The following is a 14,668-nucleotide window of genomic DNA, read 5'->3' on the forward strand; positions in this document are numbered from 1 at the left end:
TGCTATCAATCTTCCTTAGTGAGGGTCACCTCATAACTAGTACATGGTACTGCTTAGTAAGTCTTTGAATTGCTCCCACATTTGTGGAAATTCGTCTCCTTTGGAGCTCATTTATTTTTTGGACTATTTTGTCTCCATTCAACATCATTTATCACCATTTTACCTCTGCGTGTGTGTGTGTGTGTGTGTGTTGAACTCAGGAACTGGGTAATGTCCTGAGTTTTTTGTACTTAAAGCTAGAACTCTACTACCTCAGCCACAGCTCTACTTCCAGCTTTTTTGTGATTTTTTTTTTTCCAGTCCTGGGTTTGGTCTCAGGCCCTGAATACCGTCTCTGGCTTCTTTTTGCTCAAGGCTAGCCATATTCCCAGCCCCCTTTTTTATGATTAATTGGAGGTAAGAGTTTCATGGACTTTCCTGCCCTGGCTGGTTTTGAACCTCAATCCTCAGCTCTCAGCCCCTTGAGTAGTTAGGATTACAGGTGTGAGCCATCAACACCCAGCCTCCAGTATGATTTTTTCATGACTTATGGGAAGAATAAATTAATCATGGCTTTGTTTCTTATGGATGTTGTAGAAAGAAAAAGAAAAAAAAACAGGAAGATATCATGGGACAGTGTAGTTGCTAAACATCAATTAGTGAGAGCTCCTACCTAGCATTACAGAGTTGTGAAGTAGTGGGCCTTGGTAAAAGAAGTCTACATTATTTGGGGGAAATTATTTAGTTGGATTTCCTTAGATTGGCTTTTGAATGGCAGTTAAATATTTTATATATCCTGATCTCTTTGTTAAAATGCATTCTCCACCCTTACTCATGGTAGTTTATTTTCCAACATAATTGAAAGTTTCGCCATAAAAGTGTGTGTTTTTCCTGCTTAAAGATGAATTGTGTATGTAGTTACAGGAAGCTGGCCTTTTGCCTCTTTCTTGAAGAATAATAAGAATGGAGTGTGAGAATGTTACTACGCCACTTGCCCTTATTCGAGTCAGACTCCATCTAGTTGCTCTAGCTAGAGACCTTGCTCTACGTGGCACCCGGCCTTTCCAGGGGCAGCACAGTCCACCAGCTCTACTGGCTATGCTCACCCTATGCCTGAGATCTTCACACTACTCTGGCTCAGACTATCCTTTTCTTTTTTTTTTTCTTTTTTTTTTTTTTTGGCCAGTCCTGGGGCTTGGACTCAGGGCCTGAGCACTGTCCCTGGCTTCTCTTTGCTCAAGGCAAGCACTCTGCCACTTGAGCCACAGCGCCACTTCTGGCCATTTTCTGTATATGTGGTGCTGGGGAATCAAACCCAGGGCCTCATATATATGAGGCAAGCACTCTTGCCACTAGGCCATATCCCCAGCCCCTTTTCTTTTTTTAAATTGTGGCAAAATATACACAACATATTATCGAATCATTTATAAGTGGCATTCAGTGCATTCTCTATGCGGCACCTAGCCCCCAACCACTGTCTTCCCAGAACTCTTACATCATCCCCAACTGAAAACTGCCCTGTGAAGTAGCAAGTATCCCTTTTTCCCTCTTCCCTGGCAGTTGCCACTATACTTTTTGTCACTAGAGTTTGACAACCTCATTAGTGAAGTCCTATATAGTATTTATCCTTCTCCATCTGTCTCACTTCACTTGTAGGACATCCTCAAGGCTCACCCAAGATCATAAAGGTACCAGATCTTATTCATGCTAAAGCTGGCCACCCTTTCTTCTCTCTTCTCCCCTTTCACACTTTGCTGTAGGGTGGACATGTTTCTAGCACCATATGCATGCTGTTGTCTCAGGGATCAGGGAAAGCTACCCCTCTGCCCTCTGCCTGTCCTTGATCACAGAGACCTAAGTGCTACCCTCCATGGTCCAGACCCAGCCTGCCTTGAGCTCCCTTTACCTCCCCTACAAGAAGAATGAAAGTGAGCCAGTCAGCATACAGGAGCTGAGGTGGGCCTCCTTTACCTGTTCTGACTACCTGTGCTGAGTTGCGTATGTGAGCACAGGCTGCATACAGGATCTGGAGTAGGCCTTGTTTACCTGCTCCACCTGCTGTGTAAGTGAGGCAGATATGACCTGTGTAAATGTGCCCAGGTCTGTCTACAGGACCTGGGTAAGCCCCATTTACCTGTTCTGCTTACCTGTGCTAAGCTATAGCAGTGGGAGCTCTGGTCTGCCCCATTCACCTGGTCCACCTAGCTGTGCTGAGCGGAGCTGCCTATGGAGAAACACTCCAGTTACTGTTTATCACTCTCGGGATCACTCCTATCTGCAGGACACTAGTGCCTGTCCCTTTGTCCTTGCTGTTGGCAAACAGCATTCACTGGCAGCCTCTTAAGCATAACTGAGTACTAGGTATTTAGGATCTAAAGAAAAAAAAGTCTATTTTAAACTACAAGTTAAGTGAGTGAAAATTTTTATGTTAAATTTCTTATCATCAAGACTTCCCATCATCCATGTCATTTCCAGGTGTTGTTTCTTTTCTTTTCTTTTGAAAAATAGAGCTGGCCATCTTGATGTCAGCACACCACAGCTCTGGTGCCACAGGTTTAAAACACCAGCTTTCTGCTAATTGCTGTAAAACTTCTTCAGTGAAATATGAATATATTTCATTTGCCTACAACTTTGCTCAAAGAGATTTTAAAAATGAGAACCTTTAGCTAAATTTAGAAATGGAAATCTAAGCTTTATTCAGAAAAATACCTAGAAATAAAATCAGTGAGATGATTTTACACATACCTTGGTTTAAGTAAGGAACAACACAGTAACAGGGACCAGAAAATAAAGGATAAGTCCTTTTCAAATCTTAACTCTTAGTGCAAAGATTACCATGCTGCCTGAAGTTTTGCTGGGAGGATGTGTCGTGAGCCTATTGCTGGTGGTTCATGCCTGTAATCCTTGCTACTGCAGAGGTTGAAATGAGGAGGATCACAGACTGAGGCAAGACCCTACTAGCCAATGACAGGCACATGCCTGTTATCCTAGCTGTAAGGCATGTGGAGATCAGGAGAGTGCTATCAGGCCAACCAAGGCAGGAAAATCTATGAGATGCCATCGCAGGAGAAGAGGATAGGTGTGGTGGACTGCACCTGTCACCCCAACTATGGCAGGAAACAAAAATAAGATGGTCCCAGTTGAAGTATACACCCTGTCTCAAAAATAACCAGCGCACAAGAGGGCTGGAAGATTTAGCTCAGCAGTAGAGCACCTACCTAGCAAGCATAGTGTCCTAAATTTAAACCCGAGAGAGAGTGAGAGCGAATGAGTGAGAGAGAGAGAGAGAGAGAGGCAGATAGACAATTACTGTGCTGTTTTCCTGTTTCCCTGTAGAAGATGTACTGTGCTTAGCCAGCCAGCTCCCATCCTTGATGTTGACTCAAGCCCTGTGCAATCCAGTTACAGTACAGCAAATCTCTAGAAGACTGTTGTGAAGCTAGGAGAGAAGGAGAGTGATGCTTGTCACAGGTGGTGATTGGACAATGTTCCCTTCTGCAACTGGCATGGAGTAGGGTCCGTTTCAGAGCATGGAAAATGTTCTGGAGATGACTCGACAGCATGTCCTTCTTAGCTATGAGTTACGGGGGGCAGATGTAAGGCATGGAAGGGCAGTATTGGGTATTACTGCTCAACTTATTCATTTACCTGTTCACTCAGGACAGGGCACCTCCTGGGTGTCAGGCTCAGCGTAGGCACTGGGCCAAGGGCAAGAGCCCGCGGTCACAGCTCTTGCCAAGCCCAGCAGGGAAGCAAGAGAGGAAGTCTTTCCCAGAGGAGTTAGCCTAGGTGGATGTCCTGTAAGTAGCACTGTGACTCGGGGATCTTTCTGAAAGTCTGTTGGTGGATGGCAGCATGTTTGTTTTTTGTTTCATTTTGTTTGTATGTGTGTTGGTACTGTGGCTTGCACTAGGTACTGTCCCTTAGATTTTTTCTTTTGCACTAGTGTGTCACTCTTACCACTTGAGGCACATTTCCACTCCCAGCTCTTTGCTTGTTAACTGGGGATAAGAGTCTCACAGAGTTTCCTGCCCAGGCTGACTGAACCACATCCTCAGATCTCAGCCTCCTGAGTAGCTAGGATGACAGGTATGAGCCACCGGCGCCCGGCCTGGCAGCCGTGTTTTGAATGACACAATGCTTGCTGTTTCCTGAATTTCACTTTTGCCAGCTCAAACCAACTGTCCACTTCACCTCAGCAGGGGGCGTGACATCCTTGTGTGACATGCACCCTCTTTACAACATGGTAACAAGACAACCGGCTTGGGGTTGCTTAGGGTAGTCTCTTCCCCCCACCCCCGCCCAGCCTCTCCTGAGCATGATGTAACATGGCTGGGTGCAAGTGATAAGCCAGCATTGTGAACCCCCTAGGTTGCTGTGTGTAATTCTTGTATCATCAGGGCAGGAAACTCTACCCCCAGAGCCCATGAGAGAAGTTTGGCAGTTATAACTAATTCTTTGAAACAAGGACTCTACATCCTAACTATTGAGTTCAGTTTTTCATGTCCGATTTTAGCTACTGTTTATGTGTTTACACATAGAGGATCTCACTTATCTGTCACAATAATTCTTTTGTATCAGATTTCCTTGATTCCCATCAAAGGTCTTTCCTTGTTCTTATCCTACATCTCAAAGGCAGCATTCATTACTAAAGGTTGTTCTTTCTGTAACTTAATCTATATCCCTTTTTAAAAACCGTTAGTTAAGCCTTTTTTGTGCTGGTCCCGAGGCTTGAACTCAGAGCCTGAGCCCCGTCCTTGAGCTTTTTTGCTCTGCACTAGTGTTCTCCCACAGATCCACTTCTGGCTTTTTTTGGTGGCTAATTGGAGATAAGAGTCTCATGGAGTTTGCTGCCTGGGCTGGCTTCAAACCACAACCTCAGATCTCAGCATCCTGAATATCTAGGATTACAGACATGAGCCACCAGTGCCCAGCTCAAAAACTATTACTTTAAAAATCTCATAAAAATAATATGTTCTTGTTTTAGCAGTGCTGAAAACACACAGGGATATTTCTAAGAGAAAAGTCACTTGTTGCCATACCATTAACAGTGACCATTGTTGGTATTTTGGGATTGGTTTTTTTTTTTTTTGCATACTGCTTCTAAAAAATTTATATACTGCCTTTCTCACTTACATTTCTAATTTATAAATGTGTAAGTGTTCTTGATGGATATTTAAATTTTTACTGTGTGTGAATGTGTGTATGCGTGTGTGAGAGTGTCTTTGACATTGAGGCAGTTTACATTATTTATCAAATATGATAGCTGCAAAAAGAGTAAAATACTGGGCTGGGGATATAGCCTAGTGGCAAGAGTGCCTGCCTCGGATACACGAGGCCCTAGGTTCGATTCCCCAGCACCACATATACAGAAAACGGCCAGAAGCGGCGCTGTGGCTCAAGTGGCAGAGTGCTAGCCTTGAGCGGGAAGAAGCCAGGGACAGTGCTCAGGCCCTGAGTCCAAGGCCCAGGACTGGCCAAAAAAAAAAAAAAAGAGTAAAATACTTAGGAATTAGCTTACCAAGGACTTGAAAGACTGGCGCAATTGAAAACAACAAAATACTCCTAAAAGAAATTATATTAGAATGCTTGTCACTGTAGCAAATGCCTGAGGAAACAACTTGAATGAGGAAGGACTTACTTTGGCCCGTGGTTTCTGTCCGTGGCTGGTGGGCTCTGTTGCTATGGGCAGTGTCCAGGCTGAATGCAATGGTGGGGAGTAGGTGGTAGACAGGCCCTTACCTCAGACAACAAGTAGAGACACCGCCCGCAGCAACCTCCTTCCTCCAGCCGGGCCCCGCCTCCTAAAAATCTCCATACCGCCCAAAATGGTGTCCCTTGTGGGGACCAAGCCCTCAACAGTGAGTTTTGGGGGGCATTTCATTTGTCCCTAGGGACTGACCATACTGAAAATGAAGAAGACATCAGCAAACTGAAGGATTCGTTGTGTGACTAGGTCAGAAGCTGAAACTGTACTGTTGTTAGAAAGTCTGTACAGTGACCCCTCACATATCATGGGAGTTACATTCCAGAGACCCCCCCGTTAGATGTAAAAGTCCACGAAGTAGTGGCATTATATTATTTTACCATTTACATATATTTTTAAGGCTTTACCAACCTTCCCATTCCCCCCCCCCCCCGTAAACCTTTCCCACTCTCATTAACCTTTCCCACACTCTTATTAACACTTCATATGCTCTTAAACACTTTCTACGCTCTTAAACCTATATGATTTTAACAACATAGAAAATGCTAGATGGGTACTCACCAGTGAAGTGTACTACAATGAATGATAAAGATCATGACTTAGTAGCTGCGCAGTGAAGATGAATGGCGATGAAGATGATGATGGTGAAATGAACGCACTGCACAGTCAAGAAGAGCATTGCAGCTGAAGGCACCACTCCATCAGGCACTTCAGCAGGTAGTGCAGCATCCTTGCCCTGGCCCATAACTTGTGTTTCTGCTAAAGGCATAAGCGTAACTGATCTCTTCATCTGAATGATGAGCATAGTTATGGGGAGTTGCTGTTGTGCTTTTTCGCCTGAGTGAGAAGGGCTTTATAAACTGACATGCCACTCTCGATTGTATTTACAAAGTGCAATGAACAAAGCATCTGGGGTTCCATTCTTCAGCTACTTGCTGAAGTTCTTTGGCCGTTCTGACCATGGCTGCAAGACAATCAAGTGCTAGGCCAGCCTCCTCTCTTCCCCAACTCATATAGTTCATCTTGTTCCTCATCCTCTTCTTCACTTACTGACTTCATCTCTTAAAACTTGTTCATGCTATAGCCCCATTCCTTGATGATGGGTTCGAACATGTTCACATACTCCTTGGCTCCAGTTTTATCCACAGAGGCAGCTTCTCCATGCAGAGAAATGCTCTTGAATCCAAAGCATCCTTGAAATTTGTCAAACCAGCCCTTGCTGGCACTGAATGGGGTTGGTCTGGTGGGAGAAGCACTCGACAGTGCTGCTTCTGCGTCATCATCCTCATCATTGTCGTGAATGTTCGTGCTTTCTGCAAAACTGTCATAAAGTTTCTTGGCCTTCATCCAGATGGTATTGGTGTCCAGTGAAATATTCTTCTTCCTGCAGTTATTTATCCACAGGGCCAATGCCAACTCCATCCTTACAGTGGCCTTCTTGTGGGAAGTGACCACCCTCTTTGCAGTCTTGTTAAAAGTCATTGTTGCCATAGACCTAATATTCTTCTTGTCTTTCTTTATGTAGTGAACAGTAGATTTGCTGATCCCATGATGGTGGCCTACAATTGTGTAGCTTTTGCCTTTTTTTTTTAACATGTCAAGAAGTTCCACCTTTTCTCTGGTGGTAAACATCTTCCTCTGGTGCTTGGGTCCACTGCCAGAAGCCTTAGGAGATGCAGAAAGTTTGGGTGGCATTGTAGAGCTTGAAATAAATTCAGAGTTTAATGAAATTTTCACAAAAACACAACACTGCAGAGCAATGCTACATGCAGTGACCAGATGTTGACGTCAGGTGAACAAGGAGAGATGCTGAACGTACAGACACAGTGTGGAATAGCAAACAGACGGATGGTATGGTCACTAAGCCAATCAACACCCAGGATACAGAACATGGTGCTATGGTTAGTCGCCTTCGATTCCATCAGCCAATAGTGTGCTGTGTACGATCTCATGTTGGCAAACTTACTGCATTTCCATTGTATACAGTACGATATTCATCTGCTGATGAAATATACTTACTGTATTTGATTTCAGTTTGTTTTGCCAGTCCTGGGGTATGAACTCAGGGCCTGAGCTCTGTCCCTGAGCTTCTTTGTGCTCAAGGCTAGCACTCTACCTTTGGAGCCACAGCGTCACTTCTGGCTTTTTCTGTCATGTGGTGCTGAGAAATCAAACCCAGGACTTCCTGCATGCGAGGCAAGCACTCTACCACTAAGCCACATTCCTAGCCCCTTTATTTCAGTTTAATATTTGTTTAATATGCTTGAATTCACATTTTAATATTTTATATTGTTTTAAAATTTTAGACAAAATAATTAAAATCATAAGTACCTACATACTGCACTACAGAATCAGATACATATTTTTTAAACCGCCATACAGTAAGGCCACAACTAGTGAACCACAATACAGCAAGGGATGACTCTACCAGTCATCTAATATTGAGTGCAATACCTACCAAAGTCCCAATGATGGCGTTGTTTTCTGCCAAATATGAAAATTCAATCCAGAATTCATAGGGACTCCAAATCTTGGAAAAGAATAAGAATTGTAAGACTCAAGACAAATGTGGTATTCCCACAAAGACAAAGATGTGAGCCAGTGAAATAGAATGGAAAGCCTGGAAATAAATCCTAGCACATGAAGTAAGACCACTCAGTGGGTAAACAGAGGTTCATTTAACAAATGCTACTGGAAACTGGAATCTACATAGAATGAATTAAATTGGGCCCTTATACTATATCCACCAAAATTAACTGAAAATGAATCAAAATCCTAAACTTTAATTAAAACTAAAGGGAGGTGTCTATCACTAAATTATAAATTTTGTGTGTGCTAACCACACCTCTAAGGGATGTTGCTCACACTAAAAAACTTATGGACTGGCATGGTGCTTCACACCTGTAATCCCAGCTCCTTGGAAGGTAGAGATTGAGAGGATCATATTCAAGGTCAGCCAGGCTGGAAAAAAAATGAGATCCCCATCATAACCAATAAGCTAGGCATGTTGGTACACTTCTATAAGTTGGTAGATCAAGGTCCAAGGCCAGCTTGAGGGAGAAGTCATGAGACTTTACGTGAAAAATAACTAAAAGGCCATGGGTGTGGCTCAAGTGGTAGAGTGTCTACCTAGCAAGCTTGGGGCCCTGAGTTTAAACAGCAGTACCACAACTGAACAAAACAAAAAAAATTAAAAATTTTTTACATTTAGCCCAGTGCCAGTAGCTCATGTCTGTAATCCTAGCTTCTATCTGGCGCGCACACACACACACACACACACACACACACACACACACACACACACATACACACAAATATATATAGGTAGATAGATAGATATATCTGCCAGGTGCCAGTGGCTTACACATGTATTCCTAATGACTCAGGTGCCTGAGATCTGAGGATTGTGGTTCAAAGCCAGTCTCAGCAGGAAAGTTTGTGAGACTCTTCTCACCAAAAAAGCACCAAAAAAGCAAGAAGTGGAGCTGTAGCTCAAGTGGTAAAGCACCAGCCTTGAGCAAGAAAGTTTGGGGGCATCACCCAGGCCCCAGGACTGGCACCCCCTCAAAAAATAAATAAATGTATATATAGCATATACGTATATTTATGTATATTTTATATATTGTAATACATATATTGTTGTGTAACTATATTATTTTGTATATAATACACACACAAATATATGAAGGACTTAAATAGACTTTTTTTGGTCAGTTGTGGGGCTTTTTTGAGTAGCTTTTGGAGATAAGAGTCTCAAGGACTTTTTTGCCTGGACTGGCTTTGAAACATGATCCTCAGATCTCGGTTTACTGAGTAGCTAGGATTACAGGCATGAGCCACCAGCCCCTGGCTTAGAATGGTTTTGTTAATTACCTAGAAAAATAAAGAAGCCCACCTGAATCTTACTGGAAATATTTTTTGCCTATAAATCATTTAGGGAAAAATTACCACCACCATATGTATAGTATTTATTCTTCCTATTCAGAAATATCCCACTTATTTGTTCTATTCTCTTTTGTTTCTATTTATTTATATTTTAGAGTTTGTTTTTCTGTTTGAGAGAGGCCGGTGTCTATGAGTTCTTTAAAGAGCTACTTTTTACACACAAGATTTCAAAAGACTGTGGGGGAAATCACTAATAAAGTTGAGATCTTTTGATCTGAGATCATTAGGAAAAATACATCAAAAAGTGTCTTTGCTTTTCCTTTGCCTTCTACTTATATTTTACATGAAGCTTCTAGAAGATTTCTATATTCCAGCTCATCAGCACAGCCCTAGGACAGGCACATCCAGTCTCTTCTCATCTCACAGAAAGTAGTGGTAGGCAGATCTCTCTTACTCTTCCTCCAGCCCCCCTCTCTTTTCCTCTCCCTCCCCCTTGCACTCCCTCCCTGGCTCTTTCTCTGTCCCCATTTCTCTCACCTTCTTCTTTTTACCTTTCTCTCTCCCCACTCTTACCAAGCCCCTGAGAACCTGGTTCCTGATTGTGTCCAAATCCTTGGACAAAGGAGGTGATGATGAGCTTGGCCCTCAGTACTGCCAAGGCCTGGTGACAGCTGATCACCCTCATCTTCTGCTGACAGACACAACCCAGCGGTCAGCAGAGAGTGCGTAACCACAAACCTAAGTTTTTAGTTCCTTGACTCAAAGCACAGGCTCTTTTTGTATATCCATGTTTGCTTCCGGTGTCAGTGCCAGCTGGGCAGGTGTGAGGCCAGCAATATCGCAGGTGAGCAAATACCGTGAAAAGGCGCTACTCTCTGATGCTTTCAATCAGCTACGGCTGTGGGTGTAGCTGTGGGTGTAGCGTAGTGTTAGAGCACTTCTGGCATGACGGAGGACCTAGGTTCAGCCCCTACCACCTCAAAATAGTAAAAACAGCAATACTAGCAATAATAATAACTTCCCGGCCAGCTGTAGGGATGTTACAGCATTTTCAGCTCTAGGAGAAAGGAGTAGGGGAAGGGTGGGATTTTTTTTCTTATTTAGCTTAATAGCTATCAACCCATGAAAATCAATATATATATATATTTTAAGATAGTCTCACTAAAGTTGCCCAGGCTAGCCTCAACCTCACAAGTGCTGGTATATGACTCCATGCCACAAAATCTACATTCTTCCTGGTGAAGCACACCTGGATGGCTATAGAGCTTAAATGAAAGCATGTAATACATCGATATGTTAAGCCACAAAAATGAGTCCTGCATTTCATTTTATACTTTTTTTCCATTTTATGCCTTGTCTAACATCCAGCTATGCTAAGAAAAAGTTTGTAACACTTTCTAACTATTAAATATTATATAGCTTTCATTTTCTGTATAATTTTTAAACCTGATTTTTAAAAATTTATTACTTGCCTTCTCACTTGGGGAAGTTGAATAGAGTCTTAACTACTCAATTGTGTAATATTTGAATAAATATTTGCTTAAAAAATATTAGGTTTTGGACTCTTACATATGATGCAGCAGTTAACAAATGCAGAAGTAGAAATGTAGGTGGTAGAAAGTACCATGGATTTGGTGTGCTAGTTAGGGAAATGCTAAAATGTAAAGTGTACACACACACACACACACACACACACTCTTATTTTTTTTTTTCCTGGTAGCTCTCAGAAACCTTTGTTTACAGACCGATCGGGAACCATGGCCTACTGTCCTGGGCCCTAAGAGTGAGGATCTTTGCCTAAAAGTTATTGAGAAATGAAGACTGCAGAAAGCCGGAAAATGCCCAGGCTTTTAGTGCACACTGACAGCCAAACAGAACGCTCTTTCCGTTTGCAGTTTTTTTTTTTTAGTGTCATTTTAAGTTGCAGCTTCTGGCCAATCAGCGAGCTCCAGGCCCACTGACATCACGAACCAGCCAGTTCCCTCCAGCTGCAGAGAGCTTCAGTTTGTCTTTTTTTTTAAACTAAAATGGAGGCTGGTTTCTTGCCTTAAGGAGTGCACCGCCTTTCCCGCTGGAGTCTAGATGTTGACATGTAATAAGGCGGGCAGCGGGATGGTGGTGGATGCGGCCAGCTCCAATGGGCCTTTCCAGCCCGTGGCCCTTCTCCATATTCGAGGTGAGTTATTGTGTGTTCCACTGACCGGAACCTGCCGAGGTAGTTAATAAATGGCTATTGTGCTTCAGATAGGAAAAGCAGGAAGTCTTTTCAGCAGAATTCACTCCACTTCTCTGTGGACTTCACCCGAGCATGTGGGGTGTGGCCCTGCTGTTGGACATTTTACCAACTACTTACAGAATTTGAGACTAGAGGGAGGCCTTGCATGCTTGGTTCAAAGCTGGTTTTTCTGCTTTCTGCCCTCTCTCCCATCCCCCTTTCGGAGCTGTGCTGATGTCAAAGGATGTGAAGTCACTGCCTGGGGAAGGCATTGGGTGGGGGAAGGAAGGAGAGGCGGGCCGAACAAGCCAGCCAAGTTGTCCGTTCCCGGAGTTTCTGTTACACCGGTGTTGCTTAATATTGCAAAGGTTTTGCCAGGGACTTGTCTCTGAATTAAGGATGGATTGCACTCAGATAACATGCAGAATTGTTTAGAAAGGAACTTCCTTTGGAGGGACTTTCATTCTTGTCGCAAAGCCTAAAAGAGAAATACGTTTGTGCTTTGAAATACTGAAACCTGTTAGGGGAGAGAAAAGGGTTGTTAGCGTTTTCATAGGATAGTAGCGTTTACAAGAGCTTTTATTGCTATTTGATGTTAAAATTTTTAACAGCAACATGTTCTCAGTGAATACATTGATCACTATTTTGGCAATTACATTTTATACATATTTGGGGTTTGAAATTAAGCTTTAAAACAATTATTATTTGTTAAACTGTAGGCATCAAGGTGTTGTACATACTCTTAGTTGATATTTTAAGATATTTATGTGAATTTTTGTCCATAATTTAGTGAAAAAGAAAGTGAATGTTAAGGCTTATCACATCACTTTAAACTGTGTGATATCATGGCAGTGCCTTCACAAAGCAGTTTTACTGTCTGAATCTCCAGTAAGGACCCATGTTAAGGAAGGGTGTGGGCAGATGACTGATGACTAACAGCCCCTGTGACTAAAATGCCGGCCAGGATCACAGGGTGTACCTGGGACAGTGGACGCATCCATACCTAGCCTCTTGGAAGAAACTGCGCTGCTTCTCTCTCCAAACCCCCTCTAATGAAGCTGGTAGAAATCAGTACCCACAGTGGCCAAACTGCAAGACTGGCTGTGGTGGTGGGTTTATTGTTTGGTGCTGCACCAGAAAGAGACAGGCCAACTGTAAATAGCATTAGAAGGTTCCGCTGCAGGACCTACACACAGAACCGAAAAGTGATTGTTTAGATTTCATTGAACACACTGCCTAGCTAGCAGTATAATTGTTTGACTACATATAAAATAGAAGTTTTTTACCACATTAACTGTAACCTTATAAATAAACCTATTTGGTGTGTGACACCTCTAGCTTTTTAAGTGAACTTCTAATGTACGGGTTTTTTGGATTATGGATTATTATTCCAAAATAGAATGATTTTGTATCTTAAGCCCCATTATTATTGTTTTAAAATTCTAAGACTTTATCGCACCCAGTTTTTTGTTTTTTTAGGTTATTGATTTTTCCTATTGGTCTTTTAGTATGTAATTGTAGAGAGAAAAGTAGTAAAGTGTATTAAACAAGAAGAGACTTGAGTTTTTCAAGGAGTAACCTGTAGGGACTTAAAACTAACTTCTAATTCAGTTTCTAATTTCAAAACAACACATGGCTTATCTCTGAGAACTTCTTATAGAAAGCATGTTAATGTGAAGTATACAAAATGTATTTTATTTATTGCATTCTTAGATTCTTAGTCACTTTAACTTCTGGCTAGTGGCTGCTATATGTCAAGTGCCAAGGGTCAGTAAAAATGACTAACATACAACCCCTGTCCCAGAGAGCTGATGACTGTGTAGGAGGGGGACAGAGAACTCCTCAGTCAGGGAGTTCCTGGAGTGCCTGGGTGCTGGGTTGTTGGAGAGGAGAGAGGACAGAAAAGGTCTAGCCACTGAGTTACCTGGCTCCCTCATCCCTCCCATTTAAGGGAGGGGCTGTTTACCAGAAGAGAAAATAACTTGCCCAAGGTCACATGACCCTTAGGTCTAGGTGGTAGGGCTAGAGTCCAAACCCGATGATTGTTTTATAATAGAAATGTTGGCAGTTTATAGAACATTTAGCAACAAGATTGCAGTAGAGGTTTTTGTTCCCAGTGACCTATCATCTATTTAGTGACAATTTTACACCCAGGTTCACTTGTTGGTGGTTTTAGACACGGAATTTGTCGCTCAGTATCAGGTGGTGGGCAACACTGTAACCTGAATATGAGTGAGCCCCATGGGGGGTAGCTGGTAGTCAAGTTAACAAATATGTAAATAGAATCAACAGATAGTCTAGAGCTGCACTTTACATGGTGGATCTTGAAGTGTAAAAGAAATCTATTTTAACCAAGTACAGACCTTCCTGCCTCCAAAAGGAGAAAACTAGCTGGCTGTAAATTTAGCTTGCTGACTTGAATGCTGTGCTGTTCCAGCACTACCCAGAGAGCTCTGCCTGGAGGGAAACCTTCCTGGTGCCCGCCAATGTGTTAGCCACTGGCCCCATGACTATCGAGCATTTAAATTGTGAGAGATTGATTTTTTCTTTTTCTTTTTTTTGCCAGTCCTGGGGTTTGAAGTCAGGGTCTGGGCACTGTCCCTGAGACTTCTTTTGCTCAAGGCTAGCACTCTACCACTTGAGCCACAGCACCACTTCTGGCTCTTTTATGTTTATGTGGTACTAAGGAATCAAACCCAGAGCTTCATGCATGCTAGGCGAGCACTCTACCACTAAGCCACATTCCTAGCTGAGATTGAATTTTTAATTTAATTTTATTAGTTTAAATAGACACATGTGTTCTCTAGTGGTTATTTGCATTAGAATTGGCAAACTTTTTGGAAAGGGGCCAGACTACACATTTTTGTCTCTGTGAAAAAACA

At 42.6% G+C, this 14,668-nt stretch overlaps 1 protein-coding gene across 8 annotated transcripts in view; it reads left to right on the top strand.

Annotated features, from left to right (window-relative positions):
• Ppp2r5c (protein phosphatase 2 regulatory subunit B'gamma) overlaps positions 1-14,668 on the top strand; it is a 134,132-nt gene that overhangs the window by 28,351 nt on the left and 91,113 nt on the right. The window contains exon 1 of one of the 8 annotated variants that reach the window (XM_048362691.1): positions 11,521-11,747. The exons of 4 other annotated variants lie outside the window; for them this stretch is intronic. In XM_048362691.1, the coding sequence (XP_048218648.1) occupies positions 11,654-11,747 (94 nt within the window). In that variant the 5' untranslated portion in view covers positions 11,521-11,653. Of the gene's footprint in view, positions 1-11,520; positions 11,748-14,668 lie in introns of those variants that run through there. 3 more of the 8 variants (XM_048362692.1, XM_048362693.1, XM_048362694.1) reach the window with 3 other exon arrangements.

The sequence above is a fragment of the Perognathus longimembris genome, chromosome 14, assembly GCF_023159225.1.
Source record: "Perognathus longimembris pacificus isolate PPM17 chromosome 14, ASM2315922v1, whole genome shotgun sequence".
NCBI classification, from domain to species: Eukaryota; Metazoa; Chordata; class Mammalia; order Rodentia; family Heteromyidae; genus Perognathus; species Perognathus longimembris.